Raw genomic sequence first — 19,877 nt, forward strand, 5'->3', positions numbered from 1 at the left:
AATCACTTTCCAGGAACACTTTTAAATCATACAAACTGTTTTCTTCATTTCAGCAGTGATTTTACAGTACAGTCCTTCAGGTCTGAGAAACCAAAACAGTATTATAGATTAGGTTTAATTTTTTGCCTCTTCAGGATTTCAATTTTTTAACTTTTTCATCTTCAGATTACAGTATAGATCTCTATTCTACAGGCAGAACTCACATACAGGTTAAGAGATTTTACATTGAAAAAGTGGCAGACAGACAATGTCGTTGGTAATGAAGAAGTATAGACCATGGGTATGTGTTAGCAGATAATTACATGGATCTGAGAGCTCTTGTTGGAGAGCTCTGTCAACTGGATCATTGTTTTAATCAAATCCATTTTATAAGACTTTTTGTGTCTTCTAATGAGCTGTGGAAATTAATGACGCAAACAAGGCAATGCTAATGTAAAGATTCCTGTAGTGGGGAATGACAGAAATAGAAAGGAGTTTAGGATCTGACACCTGCATGGATATAAATCCCTTTCCCTCAGTGTCAAGGCTGGCAGCTGAACTTCCCTATTAACTTGCCTTTATTAGCCACAACCAAATAGTGGACCTGACTGTAAAGCACCGCCTGAAATAAGTTTCCTCCACTCCCAAAAGGACTTTCAGGTGCATAGAATTTTTCAGAAATGGTCCAGAGTTGTCTTTTTTGTTAATTTTTATTTCATTATCTTGACTTGGCATTTGGCTAAGCCTCCTACTACAATCCTTGACAATAAGCAATTCAAGCCAGTATACAGCATTCAGGTCATTTTTTTTTTTTTACTGAATGTTTACCAGAAATAATGCTAAAAGCGAATGGTTTTTCTAAAGTGTTGGGTTATACAATTTATAATATTTCAGTGGCTCTCTTGTTCACAAAGTGCCAATAGAGAAAATTCTCTGCATATCCTAGAAAATGAAGTTAACGTTGTAAAAAGCAGACCCAGGAACTTGTGGTATTTGTTTTAATATTTAGTAGACTGGTTAATTTTTTTACTTTTCCTAGTGAGTACATATATTCTATTTTAATTAAAGACTAAGGGCCTGATTCTCCACTCTATTTCATTGATGTTATGACTGTGAAATTCCATTTGCCTCTATGCGATTACACCATTATGTTAGAATGGAGAATCAAATCCCAGATTTTTCAATGTATTTTTTGTATGTATTTGTACACAAATGTGTGTATTTTATTTATTTGTAATGAACATATGCACAGAAATGCATTGTTGCCAATGTTCACAATATTTACCGGTTTTTTTAAAGCCCGAGCTCCTGGAGTCATGTTATTACCTGAGACTCTCAGCTTTTACTTTAAAGAAAATTTAAGTTATTAGCTCTCTTGGTTGCAGATAAAAGCTTGAAAATGTGAACTTGGAAAGCTCAAAAAAGTTAAAAGAACCCCAATTTTTTAAAAAGTTGAATTTAATACACTCCATGATTTTTGGGAGTCTGACTCATGATTTTGAATGCTTGGGTTTTGCAATACTGCACGTGTACAGTACTGTAGCTTGTGTGTTGTTAAGTTAGGTTCACAAAAAATGGTGTGAACTTTGGAAAATCTGGCCTGAAATATTTAACTTTAAGAAAGAAAGTGTAAAGGAAATACACTTCCTTCTACATGAATAAAACATTTTATAATATGCATACAATTTTAATAAATCTATAATCATAAGGTAGCAAATCTAGATCACGTAGTGACCCTATCTTATTGTCCTTACTCAGGCAAAACTCTCATTGGATTCTGTTGGTGTTTGCCTGATTAAGCAGCACTAAATAATCAAATAGTGCACATCTTTAAATATACACAACATAGTCTTCTAGGTTTGTTACTGTCTGCAAATATATTTTCACAGCACAAAACATATCAAGAAGCAGGGGTTGAATTGAGGAGAAACTGGTGCTGGTATTCTTCCAACTTCTGCGTACAAAATAAGGTACACCCTTGCCAATTACCAAAATGAGATGCTGCTCACAGTACATTGTGGAAATGTCAAAATATGACCGTGCATGATCTCTGGGCTCTTTCAGCTTGAGTCCCCCTTGGAATTGCTTGATTATGCCCCTTGGATCTGCTACAGTCCTTAAGCTTGGCTTCTTGATTTGGGGCAGAAAATGAGGGGTGATAATGTCTCAAATGCTAACCACACATGATACCAAAATGAATATTCACTCATAGTAAATTGCACAGATTTGTGATATTTTTGTTTTTTTGCATGAGGAATGAACTAGTTAACGATCAGAACATTTAAATTATCACTAGGCATCTGAATTAACACTTCCTTGTGATGACTGGGCCCTTTCACATCTTAGAGATATTGTTCCAGGCTCAGGAAAACATTTCTGCATCAATTACATTTTTGAGGTTTTCTTCACAACCACAACAGCTAGAGAGACTTGCTTTGTTTAAAAAAAAAAAAAAAGGAAGCTGAGATTCTGGACAACAAGATAGTACATTAAGAGAGGTGCCCCCATGCCAAACTGCCTCCATCAGAGCCCTATCAAGAAAACACTCCACTCTGATTCACATAAATTGATCCATTGACAAGATATTCTTATTTTTTCCCTTTTCTTTAAGATTTTTAATAGTGATGTGCCCAAATAAACCTCTGGAATGGAATATGGGAAAATTTAGAACCAAATTTAGAGCTGAACTTTGTGGCTCAGGCACACTGTTGTTTAAAGAAATGTCAGTAGGGAAAAATAGGATTGCAAACCTCTCCTCCTCCAACCACTCAGATAGCAGTAACAGTCAAACAAATACACAAAAGAAAGGAGTTAGAGACAATGCTAGCATGTCTAAACCTACCATTTTAAATCCATTCTGTTATTTGTACTGCACTTTGAAAATGTAAAGTGTTATTGAACTGTTTAACATTAATTACTTTGTTCCTAAGTGCTGCCACATCTCCTTACACTGAAGAATCTTAGGGTCTCTCTTCACTGCACAGATATCTCAGGCTCTCACTCAACTGTTGTCCCTAACATCCCTCCTGTCTACATACAAAACCTCGTCAGCTGAGTGTAGTGGTGCTTTCAATCTGGGCTAGCTGGTTTGTCTGAAAGCTGCAGGCTAGAACTCAGATGTTGCCATCACTCGGGCTGGTAACCCATCCAGTCTGAAGTAAGGACACAAGCTAAATCACTCCAGTGCTTTCCCACATTTCTCCCTGTGTGCCCAGAAGGACGGACAAGTTCCCCCACAATTCACTTACTGCAGCACAAAGAACCCTAGGCAGAAGTTCTAGCAACACATGTAGATGAGCACAGCACCAGTAAGGACCTAGTAACTCGGCTAGGGCTTAGCAGTGTGGCTGCTCCCACCCAGGCTAGGCTAACCTGAGTGCTCAGGACCAGGCGCCAATCACTGAAGTTAACTGCGTTAAAGAAATATTCTTATCTACTATGGAGCTTGTTGTCAAGACGTACACACACACAGAAGACCTATAGGAAAGTATTGATTTGCTCTTAAATTCTCTAAATATGTAGAGTAACTTTTATAGACACATATTAAATTCTATAGTACTCCCCCTTAAAGTGGGGGGTTTGAAGTGAAACCCCATTTGGGCTGAATGCATCCTGTCACAAGCTGCTTCCTGGAGATAAAAAGTTCATCCTTATACCTACTGAACAGAGATTCCCAGGACAAGCAGAAGTTAAAAAGTTGCATTTGCTAAGCAGGAGACTCTTGTTGCCCCACCAATTAATACAGCAGGAAAGACATTACCTGCTGACCTATGATGGAAAAGGAGCAGGGAGGTCACAGGTGCAGGGCAGAAAGGCCTCTTCCCCAAACAGTTGGGAGGGGAAATCTACCTGTGTTTTGGACAGAGGTGTGTGTGGGTATTACAGCCATAAAGGTAGCACCTGGCCTAAGATTGTTAGCAGAATTATTGTCCTGTTCTTAGCTTGTTCTCTTAAAGGCCTAACAAATATCCTACCCTGGTAAATGTGTATAGGAAGAAGACTTTTCTTTTCAGTCAGAAAACAGAATGTCAGAGAGACTTCACTGGGCTTTGGATCAGTCCTTTGAAATAGGCTTAACCAGGCTGTACCATGGAGTTTTCTTACAAAATCTTCAGTGAATTGTATTGTGCTAAGAGCTGAAAAATCTACATAACATATGGTGCAAATATTTAAAAAGATGGAGAACCAGATATGGAAATATTTGTACTGATGTGGGAATGATGGTTGGAATTTTTCCCGTTAGCAACATATTTTCCATGCTGTATCTCATAAAATCCATTCACTGTGAACCCAGTTGTGCACTTTCTATATAAAGGGCTTTTAAAATAATTTAAAAACAAACTGTGAATGGCATCAACTCAAGATTTTTCCTCTCTGTGTCTATTTGCTGTAGAGGAAAAGAAGGTAGAAGTTTTTATCTTGGCATGAAGCAGCTGCCACTTCAAAGTCCCATGGTCAGAGTGTATGGAATTGGGGCCAGAAACCATTTTTAGCCTGATTAGATCAGGATTAAGCCCAGAGAAAAATTCAAAACTAAATCAGAATCAGCTGGAGCTCATCTTGGAAAGACCAAAACAAAAAATTGGCAGGTAGCTAGGCTCTCAGATTACTTTTTAAATGGAAGAATGGGGATTTTAAGACCGCTTGAGGCTTATGGTTAGTGAATGACACAAAGCATTCTTTTTGCAATAAATAAATAAAGTTGATTCTTCACCTTTCCATGAAAAGTAAGTCCTATGTTGAATTGGGCTACTGCAAAAAATAGAGTAGTCAGTGGAATCCCTTGCACGAGTAGGGTTTACTGGGGTGAATGGGGATTGCAGAATTAGGCTTACACAAAATGCGTTATTTTCACGCACTGTCTCACAAAACCAAACCTTTCCTGTCTAAGGATGAAGCCTTGGCCTCACTGAAATCGGTGAAAATTTTGCCATTGACTTCAGCTTGGCCAGGATTTCACCCTAAGATTTTTGAACTTGCTGGCGGAGGGCCTCTGGGAACAGAGTTTGTTATCACATTAGGATTTCTTAACAGGCAAGCACATTGTGCTTATGGAATTGGTTGCATTTCATAACATGAGTATGGAGCACAATGCTGTCTAGTTTACTAGAGCTCCAAACTGAGTTTACGTTTCTATAAAACCACAAGGATCATAATATCAAGTAAAAGGCAACTGTGCTATAAAGATCTCACCTCTACGGCCAGTTCTTATTAGACTTACATGAATATTGTTAACAAGGTCAGTTAGACTAGCAAACAACACTGATTTAGTTGTACTGCGTGAGTATATAAAACATGCTATATTAAAATTCTGTATATTGCCATATCTGTTGCACATTAATATTGTTTTTAATTGAATTTGATATAGAAGAATTATTGTGGTTTGCATTACAGCTTCCAGAAAATGGGCTAAGTGGCTTACAGTACAGGTAGAAAGCCCTGGTATCTTGTCCCCAAAAACAGTATAATTTAAAGCACTGAACCTGGAAAGAGATTCAGTGATGTGGACCCCTGTGCCGCTTGGGGTCCTTTAGATTTCAACAGGACTCCAACTAAGTGTAAAGGTCTACAAGGGCAGATCCCTTTGCAAGACTGGGGCTTTAGTATCAGACATGGTGCATGGGGTGGGGATTAAAAACAGTACAGAAGGGATCTAAGGGAGAACACAGGTAACAGCAGTAAGATCCAGTGGTCACTTAGCTAGTCACGTGCACATCCTGGTGGTTAAGTTTAAAAGCATTTGCAAGGATAGTGTTTCATATTATGACCTTTCTGAATGAGGAGAAGGTGGTAGCTTGGAAAATCAGAAAAGGGAGACATTTCAAACATGGGAGACAGCATGACTAAAGATACAGAAATGCTTGTGGCAGGATCAGCTGAATGGTTCACTGAGGCTGGTGATGATAGTGGAGTAGGCGGGGATAGTTCTGCTGGCTCTTTCTCCTTCACTACATTCAGCTTAAATTTCTTAAATTCACCTTGTAGACCCAACATAAGTGTTGAAAGGTGTGAGTGGGGACAACATGGTTAAATCAACAGGCAAGGAATAAAGGTTATAGTGGATCACAAACTGAATGAGAGTCAACAATGTGATATAGTTGTGAAAAAGGCTAATATTCTAGAGGATTTCATTTAAGATACCGGAGATAATTGTCCTAATCTGTTTGGTACTGGTGAGGCCTCAACTGGAGTACTGTGTCCAGTTCTAGGCATCACACTTTAGGAAGGATGTGGACAAATTGGAGAGAGTCCAGAGGAAAGCAACAAAAATGATAAAAGGGTGAGAAAACCTGACCTATGAGGAGAGGTTAAAAAAAATGGGCATGTTTAATCTTAAGAAGAAGACTTAATGTTATCAGATTTCCTCTCACTCTTCAAATATGTTAAGAGCTGTTATAAAGAGAACAGTGATCGACTGTTCTCCATGTCTGGAGACAAAAAGCAATGGCTTAATCTACCACAAGAAAGATTCAGGATCAATATTAGGAAAAACTTTCTAACTGTACGGGCAATTAAGTGCTGGAATAGGCTTCTAAGGGAAGTTGTGAAATTACCCTCACTGGAGGTTTTTAAGAATAAGTTGAACAAACACCTGTCAAGTATAGGTTTTACTTGGTCCTGCTTCAGCGCGGGGTGCTGGGTTGATGACCTCTTGATGTCCCTGCCAGCCCTACATTTTAATGGTTCTATAATTTTAGCCACTGCATTTTTTATATACTGAGTATCAGGGAAGCCTTGTTGTAATCAAGACAGAAAATGCTCAGGCATGGATGAGACTTCTAGTTGTGTCCATATTCCCTTGGTGTATTATAAGCAGCATCTATCGCATAGCCTATAGTTTAGCTGCCTAACACGTTCCATTACAAGACCACTATTTTTGGTTATTTATAATCTTAAGCTGTTTTGGGCTCAAATTTTCCATGGTTGGTATCTGACTCAGTCCAAGTTGTGTGAGGGCTTTTTGTTTTTGTTTTAAATTTCACCCAAAAACAATTCAGCCATTTCTGAGAATGAGATTAGGGAAAATATATATTATTTTGCCCACATTTAAAAAAAAATCGTACAACTATCCATTGAGAAGTTCTAGCATCTTTTTGATTTGGAGTATGAACCTGAAATTTGGTGTGTTGGCGGGTGGAGGGGGGAGCAGTCGCTCTGGTGTCAGGAATGTTTATTATCCCATTAAAAACCAGCCAAATTTGGCCAAATTATAAGCCCCTGAAAATTGAAGTTCGCATATGCTTGAAATTGGGCAGGTACATTGACTGAGCATGCTCCATCCTCTCACAATAAGAACATAAGAACTGCCCTACTGAGTGAGATGAAAGGTCCATCTAGCCCTGTATCCAGTCTTCCAACAGTAGCCCATCCCAGGTGCCCAGAGGGAATGAACAGAACAGGTAATCATCAAGTGATCCATCCCCTGTTGCCCATTCCCAACTTCTGGCAAATAGAGGCTAGGGACACCATCCCTGGCCATCCTGGCTAATAGTCATTGATAGGTCTATCTTCCATAAACTTATCTAGTTCTTTTTTTAACCCTTTTATAGTCTTGGCCTTCACAACATCCTCTGGCAAGGAGTTCCACAGGTTGACTGTGGATTGTGTGAAGAAATACTTCCTTTAATTGTTTGCTTTAAACCTGCTGCCTATTAAATCCTTGTGTGGCAGTTGAACTGGATTTATGCCATCCCCACAGAGCAACTGAGCTACACTAGCAGCCAGGCAGCATGGAAGAGGTGGAAGAAACCTGATTAGCATACAGAGGGGTGAGAGAAGTGGGGTGCAGGCAGGAGCAAGAGCTGAGAAATAGGGAGCAGGAGCATGAGGGAGGGAAATAGCATAGGGGAGGATAGAAGCAGCATGTAGAGGGGCAGGGATGAGGAGTGGAAAGACACGTGCAGGAGGATGAATGTAAGGGGGATCAGAAGAGGGAAAATGAGTAGAGGGGAGTAGGAGCCAGCTGAATGAACCAGAGGGGAGGAAGACAGGAGTAAGAACTAGGGTAGGAAGTAGGATAGGAGCAGGGGGGGCCAGGGGCAGAAGCTAGCGAGGGGGAAAAATGGTTTATAACCATTAGACCATGCCCGCCTTCCACAATCTTGACTCAAACTGAGGAGATTTTTGTCTTGATATTTCTCTGCTACCAGCAAATAGCAAAACCAACTGGGAAAGTGCGTTTCATTCTGCCACCTCTAGTGCCTGGGCCACATAGACGACATCCTGATACCTCTATCAGTAACTCCCTTAGCTCTAATGGTGGAAGTCTGTGAATGCATCTAAAGATTCCGACTCTGCTGATGAACCATGTGTGTGTCAACAGGGTTCCACATGACAAAGTTTCTGTTTTTTTCAGTCTGCATATTTAAACTTAGGAAGTTACATTCAAAAATGTCTCTCAAAATCAGTGAATTCTTTTGACAGTTCTGGCCTTGTTCTCTCTTCCTCATTTTACAGATGAGGACAATCATACCATCTGACCTCACAGGGGTGTTGTGAAGGTAACATCATTAATATTTGTGAAGCGCTCAGATTCTGTGGTGAGATCACCATAGAAATGCCCAGGAGGAAATCAGTAATTTTCAGAGCAGTGTTTGAATGGTGTGCAGAAAACAAGGCTTGGGGCCACACATTGAATAGTAAGGATTAAAAGAAAAAGAAACAACAACCACTTGTTCAGTGAGCACCATTCATCCCAGGCACTGAATGAGGCAGAGATCTTATGGAAAAAATAGCATGTGATCATGTAATGAAAGGTTTTGTCATAGTGCATAGGCACAAGGGGGCTGAATTAAGGCACAGGCAACCTTAGTTCTGGCATTTCCTAACTTCTGAGTGCTTGACTTCTGCATTCTTAACAGTCTTCTAACATAGTTTTTTTGGATTTAATTATTGTCGTAAGTGAATGAATTCTAGCAGAAGTGCATTTACTTTTTGAAAATATTGGATTGTGAAATGCAGTGTAATGTATAATCTAATATCTGTGATATGCCATAAATTATTATTAAGATTCAACCTTATTTGATGCTGGTGTCTCTTCATATTAAGATAACATAAGTAGACATAATATACCTCTTACACAAGAGAGAGAATCTTGGTTAGATGTATTTGTTATGCAACCTTTTTTGTTCATAGGAACTAAATTAATAGCAAATAGTAACGTGATTTCTAATGTTCTTTCCAAGAATCAAGTAAACTGAGAAAATTATATTATCATGCTGGGCTAACAGATTATAATTTCTTTAAAGTAATTTTTAAAACACTGTCAGCTAATACTAGGAATGATGAAGGATCAAGACCATAGCCTCCTTATGCATGAATTTCCCAGTCTGTAAGATAGGGATAAATATATTTAAGGGGTGCCGTGAAGCTTACATAATGATAGACTCATAGAACTGGAAGGGATTTTGAGAGGTCATCTAGTCCAGTCCCCTGCACTCAAGGCAGGACTAAGTATTATTTAGACCATCCCTGACAGGTGTTTGTCCAACCTGCTCTTAAAAATCCCCAATGATGGAGAGTCTACAACCTCCCTAGGCAATTTATTCCAGTGTTTAACCACTCTGACAGTTAGGAACGTTTCCCTATGACCAACCTAAACCTCCCTTGCTGCAATTTAAGCCATTGTTGCTTGTCCTTCCTCAGAGGTTAAGAACAATTTTTCTACCTCCTCTTTGTAACAACTTTTATGTACTTGAAACTGTTATCATGTCCCTCTCAGTCTTCTCTTCTCTAAACGAAACAAACCCATTTGTTTTTCAATCTTCCCTCATAGGTCATGTTTTCTAGACCTTTAATCATTTTTGTTGCTCTTCTCTGGACTTTCTTCAATTTGTCCACATCTTTCCTTGAAATGCTGGGCACCCAGAACTGGACACAATACTCCAGTTGAGGCCTAAATCAGTGCGGAGTAGAGTGGAAGAATTACTTCTTGTGTCTTGCTTACAATACTCCTCCTAATACATCTCAGAATGATGTTTGCTTTTTTTGCAACAGTGTTACACTGTTGACTCTCATTTAGCTTGTGATCCACTATGACCCCCAGATCCCTTTCCGCAGTATTCCTACCTAGGCAGTAATTTCCCATTTTATATGTGTGCAACTGATTGTTCCTTCCTAAGTGGAGTGCTTTACATTTGTCCTTATTGAATTTCATCCTATTTACTTCAGACCATTTCTCCAGTTTGTCCAGATCATTTTGAATTTTAATCCTATCCTCCAAAGCACTTGCAACCCCTCCCAGCTTGCTATCATCCGTAAACTTTATAAGTGTACTCTCTATGCCATTATCTAAATCATTGATGAAGATATTGAACAGAACCGCACCCAAAACCAATCCCTGCGGGATCCCACTCATTATGCCCTTCCAGCATGACTGTGAACCACTGATAACTGCTCTCTGGGAATGATTTTCCAACCAGCTATGCACCCACCTTATAGTAGCTCCATCTAGGTTGTATTTCTCTATGTTTTTGTTTGTGAGATGGTCATGTGAGACAGTATCAAAAGCCTTACTAAAGTCAAGATATACCACATCTACCACTTCCGTCATATCTATAATGCTTGTTACACTGTCAAAGAAAGCTATCACGTTGGTTTGACTCGATTTGTTCTTGACAAATCCATGCTACCTGTTATTTATCACCTTATCTTCTAGGTAGTAATGTGTAGTAATGGTAGTATAGTGCTTTGAAAGTGTAAAGAGTTGCATCCTAATATGAAAAGAAGTGTTTCATGGTTCTTTTTATTTTTCATTTAAAATAATTTTTAATTCAAGTGTTACCCAGTAGCATTGGAAAAACATCATCATGAAAACTGGAGAGTAAAACCAGATTATGGGTCTAATCCAGTGCCTACTGAAGTCAGTGGAAAGAATGCTATTGATTTCAGTGGAGAGTGGATCAGGCCTTGTAAGCAGAAAAGGATACTGATCAATCCACTTTCACTGTCCACGGCAAGTGAAATGCAAAAAGGAAACAGTAAACATAAATGGTAAGAACTAAGTGAATTAGATTTTGAAAACTGCAAGAATTTTATTTTAATCTAAATTGTTATTAGTAAAACAAGTAAGCAGTTTACCACCTATCTTCTTTATTATCCCTGGAACCTATGTGATAGATCAGGGGTCGGCAACCTTTCAGAAGTGGTGTGCCGAGTCTTCATTTAATCACTCTAATTTAAGGTTTTGCGTGCCGGTAATACATCTTAACGTTTTTAGAAGGTCTCTTTCTATAAGTCTATGATATAGAACTAAACTATTGTTGTATGTAAAGTAAATAAGGTTTTTAAAATGTTTAAGAAACTTCATTTAAAATTAAATTAAAATGCAGAGCCCCCTGGACCGGTGACCAGGACCTGAGCAGCATGAGTGCCACTGAAAATCAGCTTGCGTGCTGCCTTTGGCACGCGTACCATAGGTTGCCTACCCCTCTGATAGGATGATACATTCAGTGCAGTACTATCATCATAAATAAACCTGATTGTTTATGATGGTTAAGACCCCAATCTTTCAATAGTATGTGCACAGGTGGGCCTTTATTTCTTTGTCATGTCCATTGACTTTAATGGTACTCTCCAGAGGCATAAGTGTTCACCAACACACATCTCTTTGCAAGAACTGGGCATTAGTCTGTATGTTTGTCATGGCCATGATTTTTGTGAATTTCAAAAGAATCTAAGTTCTGTTTTCAAAAGTGACTTAGACTCCTATGTGCCTAAGTCCCATTGACTTTCAGTGAGACCTAGGATTTCAAAGGACCAGATTTCCAAAGGTATTTAGTCACCTAAAGATGCAGATAGGTGTCTAGTGGGATTTTCCAAAGGCACCTAATTAATTTGATTTCAATTGCAGTAGGTGCCCAAGTGCTCTTGAAAATCCCAGTAGATGCTATCTGCTTTGAAAATCTGGCTGTAAGTGCCTGGCACTTTTAAAAATAAAATTGAGGCATATAAGTCAGTTAGGTGCTTTTGAAAATTTCATTCCTGGTCTCTCTCACCTTGCACTGTCTGCTGTTACCAAGATGTTTCAATCAATTTTTACCCTATGCTCTATTATGGTGTGCGTTTTGTTTGTGTGGGTATGTTGCTAACTTTATATGTTCTTAAATTACTACAAAGCTATTTATTTTTAATGAAAAATAAACTTAATTAAAACGTATGCCATGATTTTTTTCCCCAACCTGAAAACATGATGTTGCATCTTTTTTGCTGTGACAACCAGCCCAAATGATTATTTTGTTTCTGTTTGTAACAGGCCATATTAACTTCTTTTAAAGCTGTTTTTCCCATACAGTTACCGCATCGCACAGGTTATGCTAAGCAACATTGTTACTGAGGATATTGGTTACTCTCTGACTAATAAAATAAAGAATATTTCCCAGTGTATGAGATCTGAAAAAATAGCCTTCTTCTCCAGCAAAATCAAGGAGTGTGCAAAGTGTTTTTTTGTTTGTTTGTTTTGTTTGAATTTTACGTTCAGTACCAGAATGGATGTATTCTTAACTGTGCTTTCTTTTTTTCTAAGTGTTGGAAAGGAAGATTTCCACAAGACAAAGTAGAGAAGAGCTGATAAGAAAGGGTGTTCTGAAGGAAATGCCTGAGCAAGGTGATAAATTTAGATCTTAAACTCTAAGCATGGACATTATCATGTTGTTCCATTTTATAATGAATATCTGCTATCCAGCTGTAAAAAGGCAGATTTGGCAAAACACTGGCAGCAAGTGGGAGAGACAGTTTGACCAAGTGGATAGGGCACCAAACTTGGAGTATGAAGACCTGGAGTTTGTTCCTGGTTCTGCTGCTGACTTGCTGTGTATTCTTGGACAAGTTACGTAACCTTTCTGAGGTCTCTGGAATACTTAACACTTTTGTAAAGCAGATTGAGATCTGCAGATGAAAAGTGCCAAGTATTTATTGTTATTTTTTGGAATCAGTGATTCAGAGGATATTTTGAATTGAGCAGTTCTTTCCAAAACAGCTGGAGGGTGATATGGCGATTATGGATGAGAAAGCTAAAGGCTTCGGGGCCCTGCCACTTACCAGCTGGGGTATGTCTACACTGCACTTAAAAACTCATGGCTGGCCCATGCCAGCTGACTCAGACTAAGGGGCTGTTTAATTGTGATATAGACATTAGAGCTGAAGCTGGAGCACAGGCTCTAGGACCGTGCGAGGTGTGGGAAGGGGTTCCACAGCTCAGAGTGCAGCCCAAGCCCAAATGTCTACATGGCAATTAAAAAGCCTCTTAGCCTGAGCCCTGTGAGTCCAAATCAGCTGACACAGGCCAGACACGGGTGTCTAATTGCAGAGTAGAAATACTCTGTGTCACAAGTGTAAACCAAAGCAAGCAACTCAACAGCTGGTGTTTTCAATATTGAGAGGTAGCAGGTGTAGGATCTCACACACGCCACCACCGTCACACACGCTACATTCAAATAACAGAGGCATAAAGAGCTTTGAGGAAAACTCCCTTTGTTTAAAAACACAAGTTTAGTAAATGGTAAACATAGCAATATGTATTATGTAAAGAATGTGTAAAGCATTGTTACCTAAGTCCAATTATACCTAGGGTGACTAGATATCCTAATTCTATAGGGACAGTGCCGATATTTGGGGCTTTTTTTAATATGGGCTCCTATTACCCCCCACACCCTGTCCTGATTTTTCATGCTTGCTATCTGGTCACTCTAATTATACCTGAAGGTTTTCATCAGTATGCACATCTCTCTCTAAAATGTTGTTTGTTTCTGCTATTCACAGTGGTAGTGTTTGTACTATTCTTGATTTAATTAAAAAAAAAGTCTACATCTAATAAAATCTTAGTCTAATATAATTTTAGTAATTGCAATGCTTGTCCATCTCCTAAAATGAATCCATTTGTCATGAAGACTAAAAAGACAACAGTAAAAGGAACTGACTAAGAATCTAGTGAAATATAAAAGTCTTAGAGGACAGTTTCTGATAATATTTCTAAAAATAGATTTCCATGAAAAAAAAAAAAGTTTTATTCTGACTGACCCAAAGAATCAGGGTAGTGAATGTTAGATGTGAAGTCAGGGATAGCTTAATATTTATACTCCCTGCAGCTTCATATACATTCATATTTAGAAATGGGGTTATTTTTGTACCTGCTAGTGCTGAGGTGTGTCTTTTGACACCATTGCAGTGTGTGTGTGTATCAGAGCATGACACTGAGCACATCTGGGTTTCAAGCTTGTTTTTGCTACTGTCTTGCTCTGTGGCTTAGGGCAAGGAACTTAATTGCTCTGTGCATCAGTTTACTCATCTGTAAAACTGATTTTTTAAAAATACATCTTTTGTGGTGCTGTGAGGCTTAGTTGATTGACGTTTGTAAATTGCATTTTGGTGGGAAACGGCAGTAACTGCAATGTTTTAATCTCTATCTTTGATTAGAACCAGAATTAAGATAAATAAGCTAAAAATAGACATACAAAGGGAGTTATTTCTTTGGCCTTCCTTCCCCCACCCCAGAGTACTCGTATTCTGTTGTAATGCACATTAAATTCCCATTCAGACTGGGTTAGTACAAAAAGAGAAAAGGATGGGAAGGTGAAATATTTTCTCCTTTGTTTAAGAAGGGGCATCTGTCCATTTCTATGCTTCCTAGAACGCTTCTTGCTTTACATGTGATAAGCATGTATGTTTTAAAGAGCAATCTAAAAGAAGACAGGGTAGACGCTTGATGCTCTGAGAAAGAAGGCATACAAAGACAGGAGAGTAAAAGTTGGAAGGAAGGAAATAGTTATGCAGGATGGAGAAGAGGAAGGGATGAGCACAGAGATGTAGACAGGTTAAAGGAATTGCCAGGTCTTGAAGGTGAGAATGAGAAGCCTGAACCAGATGTGGAAGGTGGTGGTGGTGAGTGAGAGCCATGATAAGGGCAATCAGTGAGGGAGATAATTTTGGTGAGGGCATTTTATGTAGCTTAAAGAGTGAGGGGGGAAGTGGTGAGGCCAGCGAGGACAAGTTTATAGCAGTGAAGGCAGCAGGTGAACAGCCTGTGGGGGAAGGTATTTAACTTTGGAGGTGGAGAGGAAAGGATGGGTTTTTGTGACAGTCTCAGTGTAAGAGGGACTGAAGGTGAGACAGAGTCAACTGTGACAGCATGGTGAAAACGAAGATTGTGGAATTATCAGCAGTAATGAACAAGGAAGGGAGAAGAATTTAAGAAAGTGGAGTTCTATTTTTATCAAGTTGAGTGGGAGCTAGTGTCTCGATAGCCAGAATGATAGAATCAGAGTCATAAGACTGAACAATGGGAGAGATCAAGGATAAAGACCAAGATTTGAGATTCATAAGGATGGTAAGAAAAGCTATGTAAGAGGATGAAATAAAGGGAAGGCAGGGTAGGCTAAGAACTGAATGCCACAAGTCTCCAGCAGAGCAGGGGGAGGAAAGGGAGCTATTGAAAAAGTCAACAAAACAGCATTTGGAGACAGAAGAAGAGAACTGAGATAGAAAGAGTAATAGAATCTTAGTAGGGAGAGAATTTAGTAGGAGGGGAAAGGCAGCAGACACCTGAGAAGAAAGGTAAAAGAGAAGGTCTCAGAAATGACCAGAAAGAATATTGTTGATGATCTTAGTAAGGATAGAAGTGGAGGAGTGGAAATGAGATTGTAGTTAGTCAAGGACAGCATAAGTAGATAACATCCTCCAGGTGTTTGGAGGCAAAGAGTGAGGAGCAAGATGTACTGGAGGGCGGATGTGTGTCTTAAGGGAAGGTTCTTAAGAGGATTGAGGAAACCATAGTTAAATATTAGTAAGTAAAGATAATCTGTTGTAAGAGCTAGGGCAAAATTTGGTCTGCATAATCTTTATTAGTTGTCTGATGCATGACTTAGAATTCATCTTCTCTCAAGGTTCAGTTTGAAGGGCTGGAAGTTGGATGATAATAATCTGTGTTACTTGTTAATGTGAACTGGAAGTCACAAACTCAGTGAACGGGGAGCCTTATAACATACTATTACAGAGTCACTTAGAGTAGAACTTTGTCAAAATGTTTTATACATAAAATAAATTAATGTGAAATTGTGCTTTTCTTTTGTGGAAACGTAAAACCTGAAAAATCACTGAGTTGACAATAAGTGGAGAACTTCCTCTTGAGCAGGCTGTAAAATTGGATAACAGCTTTTTAATCTTCATTTTAGTTGGTGATGTAACAGTAAATTTTGAAACCTCAAATGGGCACACCATAACTATCAGTGAAGAAACCATCCAGGAAGAAAATGTAATAAAGACCACAGAAGACAATGGCTCCTTATCTGCCAAAGCGTCTGCTGTGGAAGGAAAAAAAGAAGATAAAAAAGGTAAACAAATAAATCCTTCATATTCTCACAAACCTTCATGGGTCATAAAGGAGGAAGTGGTCTGAGCACAGAATTGGGAGCCAGGAAGGTCTGATTTCTAATCCCTGACTCCAGTGCTGAGTCCATTTCTGGCTTCGGGCAAGTCTTTTTATTTCAGATTCTCCTTCTGTAAAATGGGGATAATAATACATAGTGTAAGAGTGCATCCTTGCCTCATGGGTACCCCCTCATTGCTGGTCACAGCATTGCACAGAGCCCTTGTCTCCTGCACCCTCTATAAAGCTTTTCCTCAAACCTGAAACTGTCTAACTCCCCTGCAGGGCATTCTTGGCTTGGCCTTCTGGTCAAGTCACATAAAAGTTTAAAACCTTTCTAGGGAAGCATGAGTAGGTTCAAACAAGTCTTCAAGCTAATGGCCCCTCCATCACTCTCACTAGTTCCCCTGTTATATCCTGTCTGTTAAGCCCTCAGCCAAGGCTTCTCCCCCGACCTAGAGAGACCTCTCATAACTGAGCTCCCTCAGGCTACTTATAAGGCCTAGTGTTGCCTTCTGTAGACAGGAGGTAGTTAGTTAATCGCTTCCCCAGATGCAGAGCATGACTAATTGGAGTTCTTCCCCTTGCCTTGTAGCTGATGGTGGTTAAGCCCCATTTTGCATACTCATTAGCCTTTCGGGATTATTGAAAAAATTAGTTCATGTATACAATTTTCAAAAGTGCCTAAAGTGATTTACGAGCTTATGTCTCGGTGTCAAAAGTAACTTGGGAAGCTAAGTCCCATTGACTTTCAATGCGTCTCAGCCACCTAAGTGTCTAAGTCACTTCTGAAAATTGAACTTAGGCTCCTTATGTCACTTACAAGCTTTTGCAGATTTGATCCCATGTCTGTAAGGTGCTTTGTAGAAGGCAATGTATACATGCTAAACATTATTCTTTGGCCAAATCCTGAAGTCAGTTTAGCTTATACTGTCTTCACTCGAACTTCTATTGACTTCATTAGGAGTTTGATGGAATAAGAAAGAGTGAACACTGAGTGAGGATCACAGGATTTGTCCTGTAATTGTTGTTTCTTTTCTAACATATTTAGTACTGCACGCTGCTATTATATTGTCAGGAAAATTACTCTTGAATTACAACTTGTTTATTGGACTTTCCTGAAAAGTATCAGGAATGCAAAGGGTTAGGATCTCTTTATTTCTGGCTGCTTGATTTAACAGCCTTTTCAAAATAATTCTTGTAGGCTTTTCTAGTGAGAAGTGCTCCTCAGAAGGTTGAGTGTGTCAGTTCAGCTGATCATTCAAAAAGTTTGGATCCTTCTCCAAATTGTGCCAACCTTTTGGAGCTGCAAAATGTGGCTGGATAACTAAGAACTGGCTTTCTTGTGAGATTTCCAGTACTTGCTGCCTTCAGCTGAGCCAGGAAAACAAGAAGACCAGCCTTTCTCATGGTATTTTGGCACATCCAGCTTCTGGTCCCAGCCAGGACTAGAAATGCGTAGATTCAGTAGAATGGAAAATAATGGGAAGGGAAAACTCACCAAAACAGAGTTCAGGTTGATTTTGGGGCTGAAGATTATGTCAATTATTATTTTATCCTTTCCTACTCCAGGGTTTCTCGTGGAACATTTAAGAGAAAAAAAACACTTTTTTTTAAATTGTGCTTTGATCCTACATGGCTGGTCCTGCAGAATTTAGAGTTCTAGTTAAAATGGAAGGTTCAACATCTGCATATGTTTGGTACCTACTGTGACTGCTTTGTAGAGAGCCACTTCAAACCCTTGCCACAAAAGCTATCTGAGAATAGAGGAATAAGTAATTATGATACCTCTTCTCTCCAGTTCCTCTGAGAAATTGAAATGCATTGGGGAGGAGATGTAATAACAACAAACAAGTGGGATTTTGATCTTCTGGCTTCAATAAAGTTTTAGTAATATTACATAGGGGATATAAAGCACTTTGAATTTGAATAGTACAATGGACATATTAGAGGGCCAATCCTGCAAGAAGTGGTGAATGCACTGAACAAAAGCAGTCTATAAGCCCATTGCACTTCACTGGAGTTACTCTTGACTTACGCCACATTAAGTGAGAGGACAATTGGGCCTATTGACTTCAGTAGGAATTTAAGGCAAATGATGTGCTCATGGCCTTGGAAAGAGTCTGTGTCAGAACTGGAATTGCAATGCAGGAGTTCCTGGCTCACTGTCCTATGCCCAGCTCATGGAACATGCCGCTCTCTCTGATCACAACTCTCACTCCGTCACAAGAATCAAGATATGAGAGAGTCAGAGTTAGCTAGAAAATTCAGGGGTAACATGTTCAGGAAGTACAATCCCAAGGCAGATGCTCTTACGCATTTTAGAGGTACTGTACTTGTGAATAAATCTTAAAGGAGAGTTTTTGCCCACTTGACATGCATCTGAGGACTGGAGGCAGGATTAATTCCTTTCATTTAGTATCAGGGCATGCTGCAGTAATCAATATTGACAGACCAAAGTGTTTTTAAAAAATCATGAGATTAAAAAAAAAATGTGGAGGGTTCTTTCCACCCATCTTCTGGATTTTGAGTCTGTGAAGTTCATGTTTTCAAGTTTTCCCCACAACCAGGAAGTCTAGGAACTTTAAAAAAAAAAAAATAAATAAAATAAAAAGATTTTTACATGACTCCAGGATCTGGGGCTTTTAAGAAAAACAACAAATATCACAACACTCTCAGTAAAATTGCAAGAGTTGGCAACACTGTGGAAAATGGAATATGTTAGGAGTTAAAGGAAGAACCATCCCATCGTGATCTGTAGAGTTAGAGAAACAGGGGCTATCAGGGTCTCTTTCCCACTTTGAACTTTAGCGTCCAGAAAGTGGGGACCTGCCTGTTCCCTTCTAAGCTTAATTCCTAACTTAGATCTTATCATGCTGCCACCAACCCAAAATATAGTGTTTGGGTACACTCCCTGTCCCCCAAAACCTTCCCTGGGGGACTCAAGACAAAGGGAAATAAACCATTCCCCTCTCCTTTCTTCCTCCCAGATTTTCCCCTCCCTGGGTTACACTGGGAGATCACTGTGATTCAAACTCCTTGAATCTTAAAACAGAGAGGAAATTCACCTTTCCCCTCTCTCTCTCCCTCCCAGACTCTCCCTGAGAGAGAGAGAGACTGATCCCAACTCCTTGGATCCTAACTCAGAGAGAAATTAACCTTTCCCTCCCCCTGCTCTCTTTTCCCCCCACCAATCCCTGGTGATTCAGACCCAGTCCCCTTGGGTCTTACACAGGAATAAAAAAATCAATCAGGTTCTTAAAAGAAAAGCTTTTAATTAAAGAAAGAAAAAAGTAAAAATTATCTCTGTAAAATCAAGGTGGGAAAATGTTTACAGGGTCTCAGCTTCACCTAGACCAGAGGGACTCCCCCTCCCAGCCTAAGTATAAGTTACAGCAAACAGAGGTGCAATATCCTTCCAGCAAGATACACATTTGCAAATAAAGAAAACAAACAAATCTAATCCGCGTTCTATCTATTACTTACTATCTGGAACCTGAGAGTCTGTTTCAGTGAGATTGGAGAAATCTGGTTACAT

General features: G+C 39.3%; 1 protein-coding gene across 6 annotated transcripts in view; it reads left to right on the forward strand.

Moving 5' to 3' along the window:
- Positions 1-19,877, forward strand: part of PHACTR2 (phosphatase and actin regulator 2) — a 209,135-nt gene that overhangs the window by 139,787 nt on the left and 49,471 nt on the right. For all 6 annotated transcript variants that reach the window (XM_032794767.2, XM_075064009.1, XM_075064011.1 and 3 more), the window contains exons 3-4: positions 12,503-12,583; positions 16,146-16,304. In XM_032794767.2, the coding sequence (XP_032650658.1) occupies positions 12,503-12,583; positions 16,146-16,304 (240 nt within the window). The remainder of the gene's footprint in view (positions 1-12,502; positions 12,584-16,145; positions 16,305-19,877) is intronic.

Source organism: Chelonoidis abingdonii, chromosome 3, assembly GCF_003597395.2.
Source record: "Chelonoidis abingdonii isolate Lonesome George chromosome 3, CheloAbing_2.0, whole genome shotgun sequence".
NCBI classification, from domain to species: domain Eukaryota; kingdom Metazoa; phylum Chordata; order Testudines; family Testudinidae; genus Chelonoidis; species Chelonoidis abingdonii.